Source organism: Xyrauchen texanus, chromosome 7, assembly GCF_025860055.1.
Source record: "Xyrauchen texanus isolate HMW12.3.18 chromosome 7, RBS_HiC_50CHRs, whole genome shotgun sequence".
NCBI classification, from domain to species: domain Eukaryota; kingdom Metazoa; phylum Chordata; class Actinopteri; order Cypriniformes; family Catostomidae; genus Xyrauchen; species Xyrauchen texanus.
The window spans coordinates 46,415,677-46,437,694 of record NC_068282.1 but is presented as its reverse complement, the minus strand read 5'-3'; the positions used below and the strand labels follow the sequence as shown (position 1 = coordinate 46,437,694).

At 37.4% G+C, this 22,018-nt stretch overlaps 1 protein-coding gene across 4 annotated transcripts in view; it reads left to right on the top strand.

Moving 5' to 3' along the window:
• The window catches only part of nbeal1 (neurobeachin-like 1), a 95,692-nt gene that overhangs the window by 70,358 nt on the left and 3,316 nt on the right, over nt 1-22,018 (top strand). For all 4 annotated transcript variants that reach the window (XM_052130257.1, XM_052130256.1, XM_052130259.1 and 1 more), the window contains 21 exons: nt 2,383-2,507; nt 2,613-2,736; nt 2,870-3,018; nt 3,127-3,260; nt 4,321-4,422; nt 4,778-4,873; nt 4,962-5,086; nt 5,437-5,577; nt 6,400-6,530; nt 7,549-7,658; nt 7,983-8,100; nt 11,051-11,148; nt 11,577-11,693; nt 13,633-13,722; nt 13,960-14,069; nt 16,257-16,429; nt 16,567-16,661; nt 16,790-16,906; nt 17,240-17,401; nt 17,496-17,644; nt 19,271-19,406. In XM_052130257.1, the coding sequence (XP_051986217.1) occupies nt 2,383-2,507; nt 2,613-2,736; nt 2,870-3,018; nt 3,127-3,260; nt 4,321-4,422; nt 4,778-4,873; nt 4,962-5,086; nt 5,437-5,577; nt 6,400-6,530; nt 7,549-7,658; nt 7,983-8,100; nt 11,051-11,148; nt 11,577-11,693; nt 13,633-13,722; nt 13,960-14,069; nt 16,257-16,429; nt 16,567-16,661; nt 16,790-16,906; nt 17,240-17,401; nt 17,496-17,644; nt 19,271-19,406 (2,602 nt within the window). The remainder of the gene's footprint in view (nt 1-2,382; nt 2,508-2,612; nt 2,737-2,869; nt 3,019-3,126; nt 3,261-4,320; nt 4,423-4,777; nt 4,874-4,961; nt 5,087-5,436; nt 5,578-6,399; nt 6,531-7,548; nt 7,659-7,982; nt 8,101-11,050; nt 11,149-11,576; nt 11,694-13,632; nt 13,723-13,959; nt 14,070-16,256; nt 16,430-16,566; nt 16,662-16,789; nt 16,907-17,239; nt 17,402-17,495; nt 17,645-19,270; nt 19,407-22,018) is intronic.

Below are 22,018 nucleotides of genomic sequence, written 5' to 3'. Positions count from 1 at the left end.
AATATAATTATTACAAATATTATTATAAAAAGAAAATCTGGGGCAGATGGATACAACTTTTAATTTCACCTCAGGCTGTGCGTGCTGCTCTCTCTCTCTCTCTCTCTCTCTCTCTCTCTCTCTCTCTCTCTCTCTCTCTCTCTATCACCTATCTATTTTTCTGTGTGCATGTCATGTTTAGAACAATACATTAGGTTTATTGTACATTTCTCAGAGTCCTATTTTTTCTATCCTAGCTATTTATTTATTTTTACATCGTAGCTGTTATTGGTTAACGTTCTTAACCAAACAGCTGTAATATTAGATCATAGTATAATACACAATGTGAAATACGTGCAAATTTTCAGCAAATACGTTCTCTCTCAGATTTTGCTGCCCTGACAAATATTTTCAACAATGACTGTTTTCATATGTTAAGTAACTTTTATTTGGTGAATTCCTTTAAGAGCAGGCTATTAGAGTTACTCTATTGGTCCTGTACTGTTCATTCAACTGTTTTTAATAATTATGCCTGTATTCGCTAACGTTTATTCATTAAATGCATGTCATGTTCTGTATTTAATGTAGCGTACAATGATGATAATGCAAATGAAGCACATCGCCAATAAAAGCCCCTTTTTCAGCAGAATTTAGCATCGGATTTGGCTTTTGGAAATTTTTTAAATGGGTCGCATAAAATGTTTTTTGACTGTTTTCTGAGAATTTCTTTCTTTTTAGACTAGTTGACTACTTCAACATTTTTGATTAAATGTCAGTGAAATTAGATCCTCACATCCGTAGCGTATACAGCCGTGGCCAAAAGTATTGGCAGTGACATAAATGTTGTGTTTCGCAAAGTTTTCTGCTTCAGTTGTTGAGGTGTTTATTCACATTGTTTCTAGATTATTGTGAAGAGTGATCAGATGCATTTTAAATAATTGCAAAAAGCTTCATTGGCCAAAAAAATTTACTTTATCACAAAACCCCACATTTAACTGTTTTTTGGCCCTGGCACAAAATGACCAGCTAACATAATTTCACTAATCATATCAGCAGCACCTGGGAAAGTGTGAACGAGTACTAGTCAGGTGAAATCACTCTATCATTCTGATTTGGATTATAAGAGCAGACTGATTGCTATAAAAGGAGGGAAGAAGTTCTTCCAATCATTGTGTTCTTCTTAGCAATGGTTACCTCTAAAGAAAGACGTGCAGCCATCATCGCTTTGCATCAAAATGGCCTCACATGCACGGAAATTGCTGCAAAGAATATTGCACCTGAAAGAACCATTTACCAGATCATCAAGAACTTCAAGGAGAGAGGTTCAACTGCAGTGAAGAAGGCTTCAGGACGTCCCAGTTTGTCCAGCAAGTGCCAGGACCATCTCCTCCTGAGAAGTCATCTGCGGAATTGTGTCACCACCAGTGCACGCATAGTGAGGCGAATACTTTTGGACAATGGCCTGGTGTTAAGAAGGGCAGCAAAAACGCCACTTCTCTCCAAGAAAAACATCAAGGACAGACTGTAATTCTGCAGGAAGTACAAGGATTGGACAGCAGAAGACTGGTGCAAAGATATTTTCTCTGATGAAGCCCCCTTCCAGTCCTGTGTCATGCCAACAGTGAAGCATCCTGAGACCATCCATGTGTGGGGTTGCTTTTCATCCAAGGGAGTGGGCTCTCTCACAATTCTGCCCAAAAACACTGCCATGTATAAAGAATGGTATCAAAATGTCCTGCAAGAGCAACTTCTCCCAACGATCCAGGAACAATTTGGTGATGATGCGTTCATTTTCCAGCATGATGGAGCACCATGTCACAAGGCAAGAGTGATAATGAAGTGGTTCGGAGATCATTACATTGAAATTTTGGATCCATGGCCAGGCAAATACTTAAGTAGCAAACTTTTCAAAACACAAAATTTATGTCACTGCCAATACTTTGTGTACAGCGCTGTTACGTTTACTGTATACAGTAAACACCAATCAGCCACATCATTAAAAGCACCTGCCTAATATTGTGTAGGCCCCCCTCGTGCCTCCAAAACAACGCCAACCCGCATCTCAGAATAACAATTTGATATGCTATTCTTCTCACCACAATTGTACAGAGGGGTTATCTGAGTTACCGTAGACTTTGTGAGTTCAGACCAGCCCATCTGGCACCAACAATCATCCATGCGATTATCTGATCAGCCAATTGTGTGGCAGTAGTGCAGTGCATAAAATCATTCAGATATGGGTCAATAGCTTCAGTTAATATTCACATCAACCATCATAATGGGGAGAAAATGTGATCTCAGTGATTTGGACCATAGCATGATTGTTGGTGCCAGATAAGGGAAACCGAGTAGAAAGATGTGTTGTCTGTTTATTATCTTTTAATTATTTTGTTTGTCTAACAGGCAGCAGAAGGACATACACTGGAAGCTTTCTAGTGCTGAGAACTACTCATGTATGCGTTTGAAACTAGTGAGGAATTACAACTTTGACCCTCATACAGAAGCCAGCGCCCTGAGAGACAATCTGGGTAAAGATACATGCATCAAACAGTGTCACCTGGAACTTTTCATGATCATTGTGTGGTATTTGGAAATAAACAGTTTTTTTGTGTCTCTTGTGTGTGGTACCTCAGGTGTGCAGCACCAGCAGGTAAACACGGAGTCGCTGTTGTTAGAGGCTGTGAAACAGGTGAAGGTCAGTGACTTTGAGGATGACATCCTGGAACTCCTAGAGGAGGACCCTACATCAGCCAATCAGTGAGTTTCTGTGTAGACAGATAGTAGCAGTAGCCAATGGATCCCAATACAAAAGCACACCTACACTGTGCCCAGTAATGGACCAGCACAATTAGTTAAGAATACTCTCTCTATTGATTTGTCTTTCTATGAGGGCTGATTCTGAGGAGGCAAGTCAAAAGGAGAAGTTGGTGATCTCAGAGGACTGTGAGCTGGTCACGGTGGTGGACGTGTTTCCTGGACGTCTTGAGCTCACCACACAACACATCTACTTCTACGACAGCAGCACAGAGAAAGAGGAGGGTGAGGAGGGGGGAAAGTAAAGATATTGGAAATTTAACAGGATAAATGGCAGCAAGATGTCATTTATATGAGGAAAGAGTTGATATTAAAGCACTTGGTTTTTTTCAGGTGTTGGTCAGGACTTCAAATGGCCTCTATCTCTAATCAGAGAGATCCACCTGCGCAGATATAACCTCCGTCGCTCGGCTTTGGAGATCTTCCTCATTGATCAGACAAACTACTTCCTCAACTTCAAAAAGGAGGTCAGGAATATTTTAGCATGAGTCCAATTAATCTTTTGTCTCTTGCTTTTAATAAATGCAATGATTTTTCCTTCCTTTCTATCGTTCAGTGTCATGACCTCATGTCTTAACTGGATCTGAGATGTTTCATTATTTTCTGTTCTCACTGAAAGCAAAATTCTACAGTAAAGTAACACAATCACAACCAACCAGAACATATTTGATGTTTAATATGGAGTTCAAACGATATTTCTGATTTACCGATTAATCGGTGCCGATAGTTGCTTTTTGGAACTAGCGGTTATCTGCAATAATTGAGTTTTTATTGTTTTTTTTTAATTCATTCGTGTTCCTCTATGGCCAAAACCCTTCATCTGGTGAATATATATGCTATAGAAAGCTTAATTTGGTGAATATTTAAATATAGACCATCTGAATGGAGCCAGGGCTCTGTCACCATCATTGTTTTTGGACTAATTCACGATTATTAATACAAAATGTTATAAAAAAAAAAAAGACAAATGTCAATTGACTAGCAATCGCCGATGATCTATCAATAATTCATTACTGCTCATTCAGTATTAATTAGCAAATATGACAATATTCTACTTGTTTATAATTCTGGAAGCACAACAATTTCAAAATAAAAGTCCCTGGTCAAATTTGGGCTTGTTTATAATTAAGTATTATGCGCCAAATCTTTTGGTTGCATAGCAAACAAACATCTGGGGTTTTACTCATTTTGGACACTTGCAGCCTCTATGTATGTGCCTGTCACTGTAAGGAAAGACTAAGACAATTTGTAAACATTCAATAAATCTAATAATAAAAAAAAAACTATTGCCTGATTAATCGGTTATCTGACTTTTCCACCACCTTCGTTGGCGGTCTCGGAAAAATCCTGCAATATGCAGTGGAATTTTGGACCAATGAGATCCCTTTATGACACGACAAAAATATCAACCAACCAACAGACAAATTGTCCTGTCATGAAGTTGTTGATGATTATGACTAGTTTTACCTGTCATCTCTTGTTGCGTTTGTTCTCTACTGATTGGTTGTTTGTGGGTTTGATTGACAGGTGCGTAATAAAGTATACAGTCGGATGCTGCAGCTGCGATCTCTCTCTTTGCATGACACACGCTCACCTCAAGAACTCCTCATAGCCTCTGGACTCACACAGGTAACTGCAAACATAAAAATACTTTCTGTATTTCTGTAAGGGGCTGTTCAGACTGAATGCATCTTGTGTTGCAAAAGCTAGACATGAATGAAACAGATGCCAGGTGTCTCGAGAGTTTAAATATGTGGCGCTCCTCTGTGTGAGAAGCTGAATAAGCAGCGAGACATGACGCAAAGGTCGAAGATGTCTGTCTAGCGCATGTTTACATAGAAAAACAATGGGGAAAAAAACAGCAAAGGGGCAGAAAAACACGAGTTTGATTTGGAATGTGTTCATTTTGCTTCTACTTTCACTGTGATGATAAACTGTGATTGGTTTTTGTTGACAGGCCATGTCTCTCTTTTTCTTTCATCAGAAATGGGTGAACCGTGAAATCTCGAATTTCAACTACCTGATGCAGTTGAACAAAATTGCGGGCAGGACATATAATGATCTGGCTCAGTATCCTGTGGTAAGATTTCTTTTTTAGACTTCAGTATGATCACATTTCTCCCATAATTCCAGAATGATCTTATAATGATTTCCTCTGTTGGGTTTAGTTTCCCTGGATCCTGTGTGATTATACGTCGGAAGAGCTGGATCTGTCCGATCCGCGAGTGTTCAGAGATCTCTCCAAACCAGTGGCTGTACTGAATGAGAGGAACGCCAAAGCTGTTCGGGAAAAGTAGGTTTCTCTTTTTCTCTCTCTCTCTCTCTCTCTCTCTCTCTGTTGTTTAGCAGGTTGCCATATTATAACCGTAGCTTTGTTTCATGTGAGCTGCCTACCTAGGCAACATTTTAAGCAATCATAAATCCACTTCCAATTGAATGGTTTACCAAATGGTATTTGAATTTAGTCATTTGGTAAACCAACATGGTGTTAGGATGCTGTCTTAGAAGGTAGCTGTCTAAGTAGGCTGTAGACTGCGAGGAAGCTCACTAGGGTTTGGAACAGAGCATATGTCTTGATAGTTACAAGTGATTTTGTGGAGTTGTTTGTCATAACTGATGTTTGTTTGGTACTCTGATCTGCAGATATGAGAGTTTTGAAGACCCCACCGGAACCATCGACCGTTTCCACTATGGCACTCACTACTCAAATGCCGCTGGAGTTATGCATTACCTCATCAGAGTCGAACCCTTCACATCCCTGCACATCCAACTACAGAGCAGAAGGTAAATCACTCTGTTTTTACTTCACTATTGCTGCTACTCTTTCTCATGTCTTTTGAACAGTCTAATTGCATCTGTTGTTCTGTATATCTGAAAAGAAAGGTCTCATATTCTACACACTTTTAATGCTATTACAGGTTTCTTGTTCCAGTTTAATTTGAAACAAGCACTCTCTAACCCTTTAGCCCAAAGTTGACATCAGTCAGACATGAATACTAGGCATCTGCGTAACCGCACGTACTGTGAATGCGCAGAATTTGCATGCATGTGTGCCATGAATTATTTGCACTAATTAGTGGGTCCACAAGGTGGCAACACTCACTGTTGAGCAATTGTTGTCACGAAGATGAACAAGATGAAATGGCCCCTAAACAACAGGAGACGAAAGTGGAAACATAAACAGTGGATGTTTACATCAGTTCTATGGATCAAAGCTCCTGAAGAGAAGTTGTCCAGTGTCTCATAGTAGTCGAAGCGTACATGCGTCAACCACATGTGTATGCGCACACAGTCAAATGAAGTATACTTTGAAAAGCTGAGTGTTTGACTGTACGTAGCATCAAAACTGTAGTATACTTTAGGCTTTAGAAATAAACAGGCTGTTTTTGCCATGAAGAGTTCTAAATGAATCATTTTGGCACCTTAGTATAAGATAATGTCTGGGTTGACTGGGAAGGGAGCTTTGAGTAACTTTGAAAGTTAGCTTTGAAACTCTTACAAAAGAAAAAACGTGTTTTCTTGCATATGTCCCTTTTAAATCAGTACAAAGTTTGTTTGATATTGGTCTTACTGTCTGGTTTTGGTCTCGCCGTTTGTCTAACGCAGGTTTGACTGTGCTGACCGTCAGTTTCACTCCATTCCGGCTACCTGGCAGACCCTCATGGACAACCCCAATGACGTCAAAGAGCTCATCCCAGAATTCTTCTACTTCCCAGAGTTCCTGGAAAACCAGAACGGTAAGCAGACACAGCAAAGCAAATGTTTTTCAGAGTGGCTTCTAAAACACACCAGAGGTTAACCTCTTCAACTCTCAGGGCACGGCCAGGAGCATATAATAATTTTAGGATTACAAAATAAAAGTCCAAGGATCCACAAGTCAGCCATATGTGGTACAATTTGAAAGTTAAGAATCCAAACTTTTCACAGAACTCCTTCACTTTTGCTACAATAAATAAGATTAGACCTGAAAACTAGAAAGTCGCAAATGAGCACATGAGCATTTTTATAATGATGCAAAGATAAGAGTGTTTCATATATTACATGTTATATATGAAATTAAAGCTCTTTTGAAAATTAATTTTGTTCTCATAACACCACAGTTTGAATGTTTATCAAAAGAAACTCAAAGTTAAAAATTATCACTGTAAGACAATAACGTCTCATGTCTGCCATTAATTCTGCTTCTGTAAAACCTCAAATAGCCACAAACTCTATATCAACTTTTACCTTAGGTTGTTTTCTTTAAAATGAGCCATTGTTTTTTTGTCTGTGAGCTTGCCTGGGTTAAAAATCTAGTGTTGTGTCTCAGAAGTTCAGAACAAAAGAAGCTTGATAAACAAATAATCAGCAAAATATGTTTGCAACTATTGATGATGAAATGTTAGCTGTGGTTCTTAGCTTTCCGACAACATCAAGATTGAGATTCTAGACAACTCAGAAGCCGAGATATTCCAAGAAACAGTGAGGAAGGTCTATGCGCTGTACGGATACAGAATATACACTTGTTGTCTAAGGACGAGCACGTGTGAGTGCTCAGCTGTGTTAGAGCGCCACCTACATTCAGATCTGTATATTGTAATGGAAGCGATAGAGAATTAGATCAAAATGTGCTTTTAAATTTGGGTGTGAGCAGCCAAAAAAATGCTAAAGAATTCTCTAACACTCATCATTCACTGTTTTCCCTACTTGCTTCTCTTCCACTCAAATACCATTTTTCTATTCATATAATCTTTTTCCTCTCTCTCGCTGTTGTAGGATTTGACCTGGGTCGTCTGCAGCTTTCTAAAGAGAGGGTAAATGATGTCATCCTGCCAAAATGGGCCAAATCCCCTGAGGATTTCATCTACAAGCACCGCAAAGCCCTGGTGAGTCCATTTCTGATGACCTCATCACAGTTCTTCCCCACTAACCTCAATGCAAATCCTGGGAGGAATGTGTAATTAAATATGAGCTTCTCTTATTATCTGTTGCTCTGTTTGATAGAATTCCTTTGCCACTTATGTCCTATAAAAGGCTATATGACAGAAAAATAGCTTTATGAAAGGTTACAAAACTAGAACGACAAAACAGTCTGTCCAAGTCACCTGGCAGATTCCTGTCATGCCATGTCATGTTTATATTACAAATGTAGGAAATATTGTTTGGAAGCATATCATGTGACTTTGTCTGTGATGTATATGTCTGTGCAGGAGTCCGAGTATGTGTCCGCCCATCTGCATGAATGGATTGATCTGATCTTCGGTTATAAACAGAGGGGCCCAGCGGCAGTGGAGGCCCTTAATGTCTTCTATTACTGCACATATGAAGGTATGATATGAGGACTAGCAAGCTAATATTAAATATTATGAAATGTACAATAGCATAATAATGGTGTTTTGCATAGTAACCGTACTGTACAGTACATACCAAACTGTGCCATTTGTTGTAAGGTCATGGATGACTGAACAGTACCATTGTTGGGTCAATGTAACGATATAGAAAACTTTAACTACATCTGTTATAGTTGTAATAGAAAGTATATTCCCTTAATCTGATTGTTATTAAATATGATAATTTCCAGCAAAATGACATAGTGACTGCAGTAAATCTATCTTATAAAAAAAAAAGAAAGAAAAAAAAAAAAAGGTGGTACCATGTTTGAGTGATGGTATCAGATGCTTATGTTTGATACATGCCATTGTACTTAATGATTTACCATATGCATGTACCATTTATGTCATGTGTTTACATGGTACTCCAAAGTATTTCAGAGAATACCATAGTACATGGTATCAATATTGTACCTTTTGTCAGTGGTTAATATATTAAATACATCTTTTTTTAGGGATGTCCTGATACAATTTTTTTGAGAACGATAACCGATTTTTTTTTTTGTACTCGCCGATACTTCCGTTTTATTTATTTATTTATTCTGAATTCCATATCAACAGTTAATTTCAATTTTATTATTATTATTTTTTTTATAAATTAATGCATTACAATTTTAATCAAATGAAAGTATAACAATTAATTTACATAATACATAATATTGTATTCTTTTTTGTCAAATAAAGTGCTGCTTAACAGAGCAGTACAGATGTGAGATATTGCTTATATATAAAACAGTTACTATTGATTTATTATTATTAGTAGTAGATTTACAGTGTATATTACATAACTATACAGTAGTGATATATTTCTGTCATACTTTTTCCCTTTAAATTGAGCTTTTATTTTGTTTGAGCTTTTATTTTGAATTGTTTCTGTGTTATGACCAATGAGCTCTGACTTTATGATGGTAGCTTCTCACTTCTGGAAAAGTAGGTGGCTACATGACTCAAAGTGATTATTAAACCGCAAACAGCTGCTATTTAATTTAATAAACGTGTAGTCTGTATGTGCCTCACGCTACAAAGAGAATTAGCACTCTGTTCACCGTCATTTGCTACAAACAAGATGTGCAATGTTCATGATGTGTTTTCTGTGTATGAGACAAGGAGCTCTAAAAGGTATGAGCACTTTGTGTTTTTATGTCAACACAACACCGGCTCCACACATTCACAATCACTCACATTTAAAGCGTGCAGCGCATGCATACTATATATTTATCTCATTAAATCGCAGCTTTTGCTGTTAAATACTCTCACTAGGACATAACGTGATTTTAATTTGTGCGCTGAATGTTTACGTAATGACATTCGTATGTCAGATGGTATCGTTTTTTTGGTATCGGACATTTTAACGAGCATGAGTACAAGTACATGAGCATGGTATCGGACCCGATTCCAGTATCAGTATCGGGACATCCCTAACATTTTTTTGTAGACTACAGGCTGACATGTATCATCACTACTGTTTTAATGTTGTTGTTTTGCTCATTTTTATCACATTTTCTTGTTAACACTTTACAATAAGGTTGTATTTGTTAACGCTAGTTAACACAAACTAATCAACAACAATTTTACAGTAATTATCATTCTGTCTTAATTTTAACATATACATTTTTTGGGGAAAAAAGTTGTATTTGTTAACATTAGTCTTAATAGTCTTAATTAACAATAGTTTGTTAATAAATCAGTAAAATAACTAAATAAAATAAATTTCAATAAGTAAATTAAATAAATCAGTACTAACCAAGATTAATAAATGCAGTAAAAGCTAGATGGGTAACATTTGTCAAGGCAAACTCATGATGTTGGCTTGACACAGGCCCTTACAGAAGTCAAGAATTCTGGCAAACTTGCTGCAAACTTGCCCCAAATTGGCTGCAATTTCTCCACTCACTATTTTCACATGCAAATGAGCTTTGTGGCAAACTGGGGTGAAGAGCTGCAAACTTCTGGCAAACATTTGCGTTGAATCGCATTTTTGTCAGAACTCTAGATTTTGAAATCATTAAAGGAATATTCCGGGTTCAAAACAAGTTAAGCTCAATCGACATCATTTGTGGCATAATGTTGAATACCACAAAATGTATTTCTGCTCAAGGTTGCAGTGAGGCACTTACAATGGAAGTCAGTGGGGCCAATTTTTGGAGGGTTTAAAGTCAGAAATGTGAAACTTATAATTTTATAAAAGTACTTAATTTTGTCTAAATTAGTGTAATATTTAAGCTGTAATATTGTTTAAATCGTACTTTTTACAGTCGTTTTAAGGTTTTACGATTTGTTGACATTATATGGTCATGGCAACGAAGTTTTAAAATTGGATAACTTTCCACAGAAAAGGTTAGTAAGTGAATTTAATACAATAAAATCATGTTAACATTGTTTATGGCATGTGGTTATAGCTTTGAAACGGGAGTATATTAACATTTGCGGATTGCCCCCATTCACTTCCATTTTAAGTGCCTCACAGTAACCCAGATTTTTGCTTATTTTATAGAAAAGGAGGGGCAAGTCAAATTTCATTTTTGCGGTAACTAATATCATGCTGTCGATTGAGCTCATCTTGTTTTTAACCCACAGTAGTCCTTTAAGATGGAAGTTTAAATGGTTTTAACTGATGTTTATGTCGCTAGATAGCTAGCTAGGCAGACCATCACAAAGATAGAGAGAGAAAGATAGAGAGAGGCTGTATCTCATTTGGACGATGATGCAAATTTGTTGGATGTAGCTTGAAATTTCTATGAGAAGAGAAATTTTGATCTCTGTTTAGGGATTTTGAAAAAAGTAGTTTTATAAGTTTGGCGATTTGTTTAATTTTTTCTCAATCGTTTGCATTGAGTTGTTTGAGACATTGAAATGAGGCAAAACTGCTCTTTTTCGGGGTGTTTTAGGGGCTGTTGATCTGGACGCTATCACAGATGAGAAGGAAAGGAAAGCTCTAGAAGGAATGATCAGTAACTTTGGACAAACGCCTTGCCAGTTACTGAAGGTAACCCACTTTGATTTCCCTTCCGATATACAGACAGTGTTATAAGGCTTTGTTCAAACACATCCAATTTGTTTTGCAAATCTGATCTTTTGAGCTGGCTGTTCATGAAATCGAATCCTTTTGTTCTGACAGTATAGTCAATATACTGTGTATCTACATAGGTTTGGATTGTAAGGAGTTTGTACACAGCTTGCTTTTTTGCTGTTCAGATTACTTAAAAACCAAACAGATTTGGGTCAGATACAGGAAAACCACCTAAACAAAGCTTTAGAAACTTTAAATGGAGCTCCAAACACTTTTGGGAAATCCTTAAATGCATTAGTTTACATCTACAGATAACATATGACTTAAACGTCAACTTGATGAAGTGGAAGATTTGTTGCTTGACACAACGGTCCCTCTTAATGCATACTTATGTGTTTATTTAGGAGCCTCATCCCGTGCGTCTCTCTCTGGAGGAGCTGGAGAAAAGGAGATCTCGTCTGGACTCGTGTCCTCTCAACATCTTCGAGCACCTCACTGAACTCAAATTATTCTTTGTTGAGGTGATTGTTTCCTCTCACTGTGAAACAGCAGATGTTGTTTTAAGTTCCTGTAAGCGGTAGAGTATGGCACTGACAATGCCAAGGTGATGGGTTTGATTCCCAGGAAACACACAAACTTATTGCTGCACACTTTGAGTACACTGTACATCTGACTTAACCCTCCTATGCTATTGAAAAATGGCACCTCCCTTTGGTATTTGCGGTCATTTTGTACCGTAAGGGTCGGATGTGTGACCCTTTTTTTTTATGATAATGATACCATTTCTTCTTCCCGTGAAATAAATACATTAATTCAGAACCTACACTTCTATGTTGAAACGTGATGAAATTATGAGAATGTGACATAATCTGGTGGACAAAATATAAATAACATGACTTGCCAGTAACAGCAAGTACATTGCTGTAGCCACTTACTGTGTAGTCTGAGGGGTTGTTGTAACCTAATTTAATATTTTATCACAAGATATGCATTTGGATATACAGAATATTTAGACATTATCAAACTATTATTTGTCAAAGTTTAACATTTTTTAATTTCTTTGAAGTGTCTTTATGCTTGTGATCAAACCTGACCATGGTGTTACAAGAAGACACAGAATATGCATTTTTCTACCAATAATTTATGTTTGAAACCGAAGAATCAGAGTAAAAAAGATTTTATTTCAAACTTTCTATTTTAAAGATTTATTTTGCTAATGTGTGTGTGTGTGTGTGTCAGATTAGTGTCATCAGCTGGAAAACAACGGATCACTTGTAATGCCAACAATGACCTAAAGATTGCTGTAGAGCTCCACTTATTAATGCTGTGTGTGTGTGTGTGTGTGTGTGTGTGTGTGTGTGTGTGTGTGTGTGTGTGTGTGTGTGTGTGTGTTCTGCGTGTGTGCGTTATCATCGCACACCTTCATTTCTGAGTGTGTGTGTGTGTGTTTAGCATTGTGACTGTGATATTTTAATAATTATTTATTTTTTTGACAAATGTAAAAAACAAGCTTTGTGTTAGTCACAGCAGTTCATTTTTGTTTGTGTGTGAGTGGCTGTGTATGATTTGCACTGAGGATGTTTTAGAGTTTCACCCTGTAATTTCTGTCTGTTCTTGTCTGCGTTGTGGCTGATTTATTGATAGTACAACCCCTGGCAGAAATTATGGAATCACCACACTTGGAGGATGTTCATCCAGCTTTTTTACTTTGTAGCAAATAAACAAATCACAGATTATTTTAATTAATGGTATATTTTTTCCAGATCAAGTAGAGGAACAAATTATGGAATCTCTCAATGTTGAGGAAAAAAATTATGGAATCGTTCAAAAAAAAAAATTGTTCTCCTCCTCTGTCTTTTATGATGGTCTGAATTCTTTGAAGCATATAATAAATTTGCACCACATTTTAGATACAGCTTACTGGGAACATCCAACTTCTTTTGCCACACTCTGTGTTGGATTTCCTTCTTGGAGTTTTATAGTCCTTTCCATTTTTTCTTATTGGGGCCATGTTTCCTTTCAATTAGCCAAGTCCAATAGCTCGTTATGGTCTGTAAGCACTCTCTTTAACTGCAGATTAATTTGCATTTCACAGACTCGTGCCGGTATTTGTTTAGAAATGCAAATTACAGGGTGATTCCATAATGTTTTGCCTGGGGTTACATTTGACCGATAAAACAATTGCTGTTTGTTCCCATTCATTTTCAATGGTTGGTCTATTTTGACTGAATACCAGGTTTTTTTTTTTATAACCACTTAAAATGATCAAATCAAGCCCAAGTTTTTTTGTATGTTCAGATGACAAATGGAAGAAAAGTCACCAAGTCTTGCACGGCTCAGATAAAGAAAGCTATTTTTATTAAATGAGGAAATTTAGATTTAGAATACCATAGGAGGGTTAATGTAAATGTATTGTAAGTTACAGGTTTAGATTGATTGGATTTGGAATTTCTGTTTCAGGGCATCAGTGACAATGTTCCTCTGGTTAAAGCCATCGTCCCCAAGAACCAATCACATTCATTTATCTCACAAGGAAGTCCAGATACTCTGGTAAGTCTGGGCATAATTTGCCACATGTTGCAGGCAGGTGTAAGGACAATTTTGTTTATTTAAACCTGTAGGGGTTTATTTTACAATAATGACTGGCTGACTGTACATTATGCCTTATTAATGGTAGTTAAATGTCTTTTGAATGCCATATATGTTGTGTTTAATGCTTTGTGAAATTTCTAGTTGTTATGGAATCTTTGATATTCTCATAGTAAATGTGTTTTTTGGGTCATCAAGGTTACGCTGAGCCAAAACTGCCTGATGGGAACTCATGGCTGGCTGCCGTACGATAAGACCATATCCAACTATTTCACCTTCATCAAAGACCCCACTGTAGCCAGTCAAAAGTGAGTCTCTTTGGGAGTTTGTAGCTGTCCAATATTTCAAATTTGTCCTGCTTCCATTACTGACAGAAACAAAAACAAAAAATAGCCAAGCCCTAAAGCCATTCCCTAAGCACATTGCACAACGGAGTCTGTTGTGGGTATCAAAACGGGGTTCACCCAGTCCTTTGAACTGAAGCCCAGAGCTCTAACCACTATACCACAAAATCAACAAGTCTGACTTACTTAAAAGATACATTCTAGGCAGAGAGTACACCGCAAAATCCCTGTTGTTAAATATACATTTCGGTCCTACTCGATGGTGATAAAAACTAACAATGAGTAGTGTTGAATCTACATTTTGAAGTATTCAATGTTGATTTGGCCAAACAACAAATTAAATAAATTAGGTACACTCTCTGAGTGATGGTTGATCATTAGTGATGATACCTGGTGTTAACAAGCCAAGTACTGAGAGTCAGCAGCATACGTATGTTTGATGTTGGAAAAATTGACAGAGGAAGTTTTTTAATTGAAGGAATTACACAATGTACAATAGTACTTTGAGAGTAATCAGACAAATGGTTCAAAAGATACTTGCAAAAGAAAAGTTAATTTTTGAACTGGTGGTGGTGCTATAGAGTATGACCTAGAGACCCCAAATTAGGTATAGAGGCTATTCATGCCCACCCCTATCAGTGTGCCAAATTTCATAATTTTCCCATGTACGGTTCATAGGGTAGCCATAGACTCCCAACCAGAATAATAATAATAATAACAATAACTATAGCTGCAAACAGCAATTTCGTGGAAAAGCACTGAAATGGCAAGCATTGCACTGCATTAACCACAACCAAAAGATCACATTTGACATAAAGCGCAAACACACACACATTACACATCTCATGATGGATTTGATTTTCTGTTCAACAAGTCATTGCACAGTCTACTGCACCACAGAGGCACAACATTGACAGTCACCAAAGCGACATAGCAAGCATAGAGCAATCACAGCCATATATTGTAGTCACCATAATCAACTTCATATTAATGTAACTTGAGAAACAAAATTTGATTGGTGATAAACCTAGCAACCATTTAGTAAGCACAATTCAAATATCTCCATAACAACAGACATTTTAACTGCATGATTCGTCGAGGTGGAATTCCATCCCATGAACCTTGAAACTATTAACCAGTGCTATAAAACACTAAGCCACTCAGTTGACATGTCAGGCTGATGGCAAAGAGTCATTGCAAGGTTGGAGTCAGCACACAAGTGTGGATTATCTTCTGAACTATAGGTGGTGCTGTTTTAAATCTGCTCAGGTATCCTCAGGACATTATGTCTATGGTGCATAAAAATTGCCTTTTAAATCTGACAATACTTTTTAAACACATATAATTTTTAAATAAAATTCAGTGTGGCCCATGATTTTTGGACATACAATTCAAAAGTTACAGTCAAAAATAGCAATTTTGGGACTATTGGGGCTGCCATAGACTCCCATTGGGAGGGAAAAGCAGCATAATAATAATAATAATAATACTAACAGATACAATGCTTGGCCCCTAAAAATTAGCAGCAGCCACTTTCACTCATTATCTCTTTCAATTTAAATACAATTTGGTGTGCATGACAAACAATTTTTATAGCGCAAATTCTTCAACTTAATGTGAAAAAATAAATTATATATATATAGTAAAATAACAGTAGTGCAATGAAGTTATACTAATAGATAATCAAATAGGTATAGTCTTAATTTAATTACATTTTCCTGAAACATTACAGGCATTGTTATTATGTTTTAAATTGTGTTAAGTACCCTGCAAATAATATTTTTAAATTAATAAAACATTACACAAATTAATGAAATATAACCATGGGGAACTGGGTAGCTCACCGAGTATTGATGCTGACTATCACCCTTGGAGTTGCCAGTTCGAATCCAGGGTGTGATGTCGTAGTGGGAATTGGGCATTCCAAATTGGAAGAAAAAGGGATTAAAAAAAAAAAAAAATGTATATATAACCAATAAAGGAATAAATTAACATACAATAGATATAATAATATTAGACTAATAGTCAAATAGTTGAAGATTTAACTCAATTTAAATGAATTTAATTAATCACAATTTAAAAAAGATAATAACGCCTTTAAAGTCGCTAAAAAAGGATTATTATTATTAAGCTCTCTTTCTATCCCTCTAGGACTCAGAGGTTTCTGGCAGGGCCGTTCTCTCCAGGTGTTGAAGTCACAGCTCAGCTATTTGTCGTGTCACATGACGGGAAGTTGCTTTTTAGTGGAGGCCACTGGGACAACAGCCTGAGAGTAACATCAATGGTCAAGGGCAAAACTGTGGGGCAGCACATCCGCCACATGGGTAATACGATCTCTCTTTCTTTCTTTCTTATGGCACATATAGACACATCCGGACTGAATTTTCTCACTTGAACTTTGAATTGCAGGAAACAGATCTGCTAACCTTTAAAATGTGTTTGCGTTTATTTCTCTTGACAGACATCATAACATGCCTGGCCACAGATCACTTCGGGATTCACCTGATCTCTGGCTCTAGAGACACCACCTGTATGGTGTGGCAGGTGCTACAACAGGTACAGTCTGTTCTCTTGGAAAAAAAACACTACTTCCTGTAGCTCTAAGCACACAATACCTCAAAGAAAGAAGATTTTTTTCTGTGCAGTCTAAATGTGTCTTTTTCTTTGTCTGTGTTTGTTTTTAGGGCGGTGCTCCGGTGGGTCTGTCCTCTAAACCAGTGCAGGTGTTGTATGGACACACAGATGAGGTTGTGAGTGTGTCAATAAGTACAGAACTGGACATGGCAGTTTCTGGATCTCGGGTAAGTTGCAGCTCTCACACAATAAAAATGACACTGTTAACTCCACACTTACTGTTACTGTCATATGAAAGATTTTAAAGGGGTCATATAATGGAAGCATGAGTTTAAATATTAGAGCTGGGGTTTACTAACTTTTTGATGCCAAGTACCACCAAATGTGATAATCTGATTGTAAGGAAAGCCCATCCTAAAACAAAAAGTCAATTATATAATTTTTATGTATAAAGAGCCATTTTACATTGTTAAATTGTTGCCGTAGAGCAATGTAGAGAAACTTTTATTCTTCTTTTTTAATATTGCCCTTTTAATGTCATAAATGTGTGTGTGTTACAGGATGGAACTGTGATCATCCACACCGTTAGGAGGGGTCAGTACATGCGCTCACTTCGGCCTCCTTGTGAAAGCTCTCTACCCGTCTCCATCACGCACCTCGCTGTATCCTGGGAGGGACATCTAGTGGTGCACACCTGCATAGAGGGCAAAGCCACACTAAAGGTATTAACACACCCACTCTCTCCCTTCACTAACACAGTCTCATTGTTGTACACATGTAATCAGATCCTCTGTGTCATGTTTCATCTGTGTTCAGGATAAGAACGCTCTGCACTTGTACTCTGTGAATGGGAAACACCTGTGCAGTGCTGCTCTGAAGGAGCAGGTAACAGACATGTGTGTTTCCGGAGAGTATGTCGTCATCGGCAGTGAGCAAGGTTTCCTCTCGGTCAGAGATTTGTACAGGTAATTAGGTTTTAATATATTAAATTTCATTTGGCTAACTCTGATCATGAATTACCTTGCATTAAGTTTGTTTTAAAATCTGGTTTGATCTTTAACTTTCAATAATGAGCAAGGTATAATCACTTTAATTACTTTTAACTAATAACACAGAAATGATTGTATTGATCTTGTACATATTGAAAACATTATTCAAACATTCACTGTGTAGGTTGGAAAACGTAAGTGAACCTCTAGGCTAATAAAAAAAGCTAATTAGTCAGGAGTTTTCAAACCTGTCATCCAATTAATGAAACAAGATTGGAGGTGTGGGTTAGAGCTACTTTGACTTATAAGAAAAACTCAAACATTTTGACCATTTGGAACATGCCGCACAGAAAAAGAGATCTAAGAAGACCTACAATCAAGAATTGTTGCTTTGCATAAAGCTGGAAACAGTTACAAAGTTATTTTGAAGAGCTTAGGTATTCATCTATCCAAAATGAGACATATTGTATATAAATGGAGACTATTTATTACTGTGGCTACTCTCCCTAGAAGTGGCCGTCCAGCCAAGATGACTCAAAGGGCACAACACAGAATGCTCAATGAGGTAAAAAGAACCCTAGAGTGACAGCTATATACTTGAAGGAATCATTGGAAATGATCAACATCTCTGTACATGAGTCTACTATACAGAAAACATTAAACAGTCATGGTGCCCATTATCATTGCTGCATGCGTGAAGTTTGCCAAAGACCACCTTGACACTCCACAACTCTACTGGGAACATGTTTTGTGGACTGATGAAACTAAGGTTGAATTGTTTGGGAAGAACACGCAGCACTACGTATGGCGTATATAGAGCACCGCATGCCAACATGAAAGCATCATCCCAACGGTGAAGTACAGTTGAGAGAGCATCATGATTATTGGCTGTTTAATGGGTCTTGACTGCTTGCCATCATAGAGGGAAAAAACGAATTCCTAAGTTTATCACAATATCCTACAGGATAATGTCAGGGTGTCTGTGCACCAGCTGAAGCTCAGTAGAAGTTGGGTGATGCAGGACAATTACCCTAAACATCGAGGTAAATCCACTACAGAATGGTTAAAAAAAAAAAATAATAAAAAAAGGAAATCCACCTTTTGGAGTGGCCCAATCAGAGCCCAGAACTTAATGACCTCAAGAGAGCCGTTCGCACCAGTCATCCTAAGAATATAGCTGTAAGGAAGAATGGTCCAAAATTCCTTCTGAACGTTGTGCAGGTCTAATCCGGAGCTACCGGAAATGCTTGGTTGAGGTTATTGCTGCCAAAGGAGGATCAACCAGTTATTAAATCCAAGAGTTCACCTACTTTTCCTACAGCACTGAAAGTTTAATGGGATGTGTTCAATAAAGATATGAAAGTTTATAATTGTTTGTGTGTTGTTAGCTTAAGCAAATTGTGTTTGTCTATACTTGTGACTTTGATGAAGATGAGATCAAATTTTATGACCAATTAATGCAGAAAACCAGTGAATTCTTGCCACTGAAAATATACAGTATATGATTGTTTTTTTTTATTTTTTATTGTGTGATATAATATCAGATTGTTAGTAAATTCATGATTGGTCCTGACACATACTCTCTCACGGTTACCATTGCAGCTTGACTCTGTGCGTGTCGCCGATGGCAATGCGAGTGGCTATCCGCTGTGTGTCTGTGACTAAGGAACAATCTCACATGCTGGTGGGACTCGATGATGGCAAGCTAATCGTGGTGGGCGTCGGCAAACCAGCGGAGGTAAAAAACTCCTTCAGGAATTATATCACCCAGAGGATGGAGGGCTCGCCTCTTATGAGCACGCTACGGGTTAGGTCGCCCGCACGCCTGCTGCATCTCCGAGACCAGAACACTTTCAGCCCTGACACCATGTAGAAGAGAGATACACACCAACACACTTTCACAAGATGTCAAGTTCAGATACATAAAGGACAGAAACGTCTAAATGGGAACTACAAGACTAGCCGTAACTCAAACCATAACCCTGCTCCTAAAAGAACATTTCTGCATTTGTAGGTTTAAAAAAAACAGAATTTAATTAATTTCCGAATTACTTCTGGGGACAAGTTTCTTCTATTTTTGGCAGCAAACTATCGAAATATCACATAACAATCAGAATGACATCACAAACAATACACACGCACGTTATATTATTTGTAATAAGATAATGCATCGAAACCGTTGCCAAGGAATTTAAACTTGAGCATTTGTTGTATACATAGTTGACGAGTAGTTGTGTGATGTGTAAATGTCGTTTACAACGTTTTTTTGTTGGTTGCTAAATACTATTTTCTATTAGCCGTCAGACTCGCAGTTGTAAACTAACCATAACACACTGACCTAATGATACTGCTAATAATAATGCTAACATTAGCAATAAATAGCTCGTAGTGTCACACTCATCCTGAAGAAGGGTTTTGGTGTATTATCGATATGTTTGAATGTGTCTTTTTATAAATATATTTTAAACAATTCAATGTGTACTTCAAGGATTGTTCCTTAAATATCATTAGGTTGAATGTCAACTTTTTTTTTTTTCTACATCGGATTAATAAATGTTTTGATTGAAGTGTAAGGCTCCAAACGAACACTACAGAAGTACGTGAATGCAAATGCTTTTAGCTACATGAGCTTGATTTCTTGCGGCATTGCATTCAGAACGCAGTTTATACTCCAACGCAAGTAAGTATGCGTTGCATTTTTGCCATTGCCATAAGTGGCACTATAATGTTCCTTAAAGGGATAGTTCACTCAAAAATTAAAATTCAGTAATTGTTTATTCACCCCTGTATTGCTATAAACCTATATGACTTGCTTTCTTTTTCTGAACACAAAGGGAGCTCAGTGATGACTACTTCTTCAAGCTTCAAATGAACACTAAAGTATAATTCAGAAGTCCCAACAAAATGTTTTCTCTTGAACGCCCCATTGGGGTCATTGGAGTGTGCCGCGTGAACTTGCTCTCGTGCCCTATCATGAACGCCACTGAAGATCAACATTCAGTAAACATTTTCACTAAATAATACATACGATTTAAAAAGTCTCATGGAATAATTTATTAGACTTCTGAATTGTACTTTTGCATTCTTTTGCACAACATTGTTTTCACAATTTCTTCCTTTGTGTTAAGAAAAAGAAAGTCATATAGGTTTATAGCAACACAGGGTTGAGTAAACAGTGACTCAGTTTTCATTTTGGGTGTTAACGTCTTAACGTTGTATTGAGTCTTTTTGAGCTAGTTAAACTGTTGTCATATTTTTAGCTAGCTGCTGTGAGTAAATTTGGTTTAACAGAACAGACATTTGAAAGGAACTCTATCGCCCCCTTGAGTACTGAGGTTTGTTATTGTAATTTACACTAGAATGCCCATAGGGGGCCGTTCAGCGTTCTCATGCTAAAAAAAGCTAGATGCAGCGCAACAGAACAGAACTCCGGTGCCACGAGACACATTTTTTAGAAGTTCAAGTTCTTTTACCTTGATACGGCATCTATGGCCACGTTAATCCAGATAAATTTGAAAACAGTGTTTTGGTGTTAAAAACGTTCTCGTTTTAAATTTCTTTCCACTGAAATGTCTGAAAAAGCTGAAATCCCCCTTCTGCGCATGCAAAAAAAAAAAAAGAGAACATTTAAGAAGCGTGGCCGTGCATCATTTCCATGTATAGTCTTAATTGTCCTCGTGTTCCATCGCTTCTGAGTCAGCTTCCCATCACCTTTGAAGGAATGCAATGTGAAGGTTGTACAAAGTAACACTTCAAAGTGGATAGCAGGCATAACAACGCCGCTACAACATGGGCCGCCATCTTGATTGTTTTGGGTTAAAGGGATCACATGACTGCATCACATGACAACAATTACATCATCGTTTCCAGATATCTCAGTTTTCCCTGCCACACTAAAACGCAAAGACTTCATTTTGAAATTTAGCCACTTGAGAGAGCGTTTTCAAAAAGCTCCATTTTCGTTGGACAAAAACGGCCAGTGATGGCCAAAACATAGCAAAATGAATATTAGTGTGGGCGTGGCCTACAAAACGTGGCGCGATGTGCTGAAAAATAGATGCTGTGCAATGGTCAAAGACGTCTATCTAGCGCATGTTTGCATAGAAAAACATTTGAAGAACTGTGCAAACGGACGCAAACATCCTAAAACATACCCATTTAAGTAATTGAGTACTTGCGTAGAGTGTGTTGTTTGCCTAAATTAAAATGGTTTGTATACATGGTTAGTACCTACAATTATCATCACCTTATCAGTTTTTTAGATTTGAGTTACCTCACTTGAAATCTACCTCTTGATTTTGCACTATATTCAGTTTGAATCAAACACAGATAAACTTATGATCACCTCAA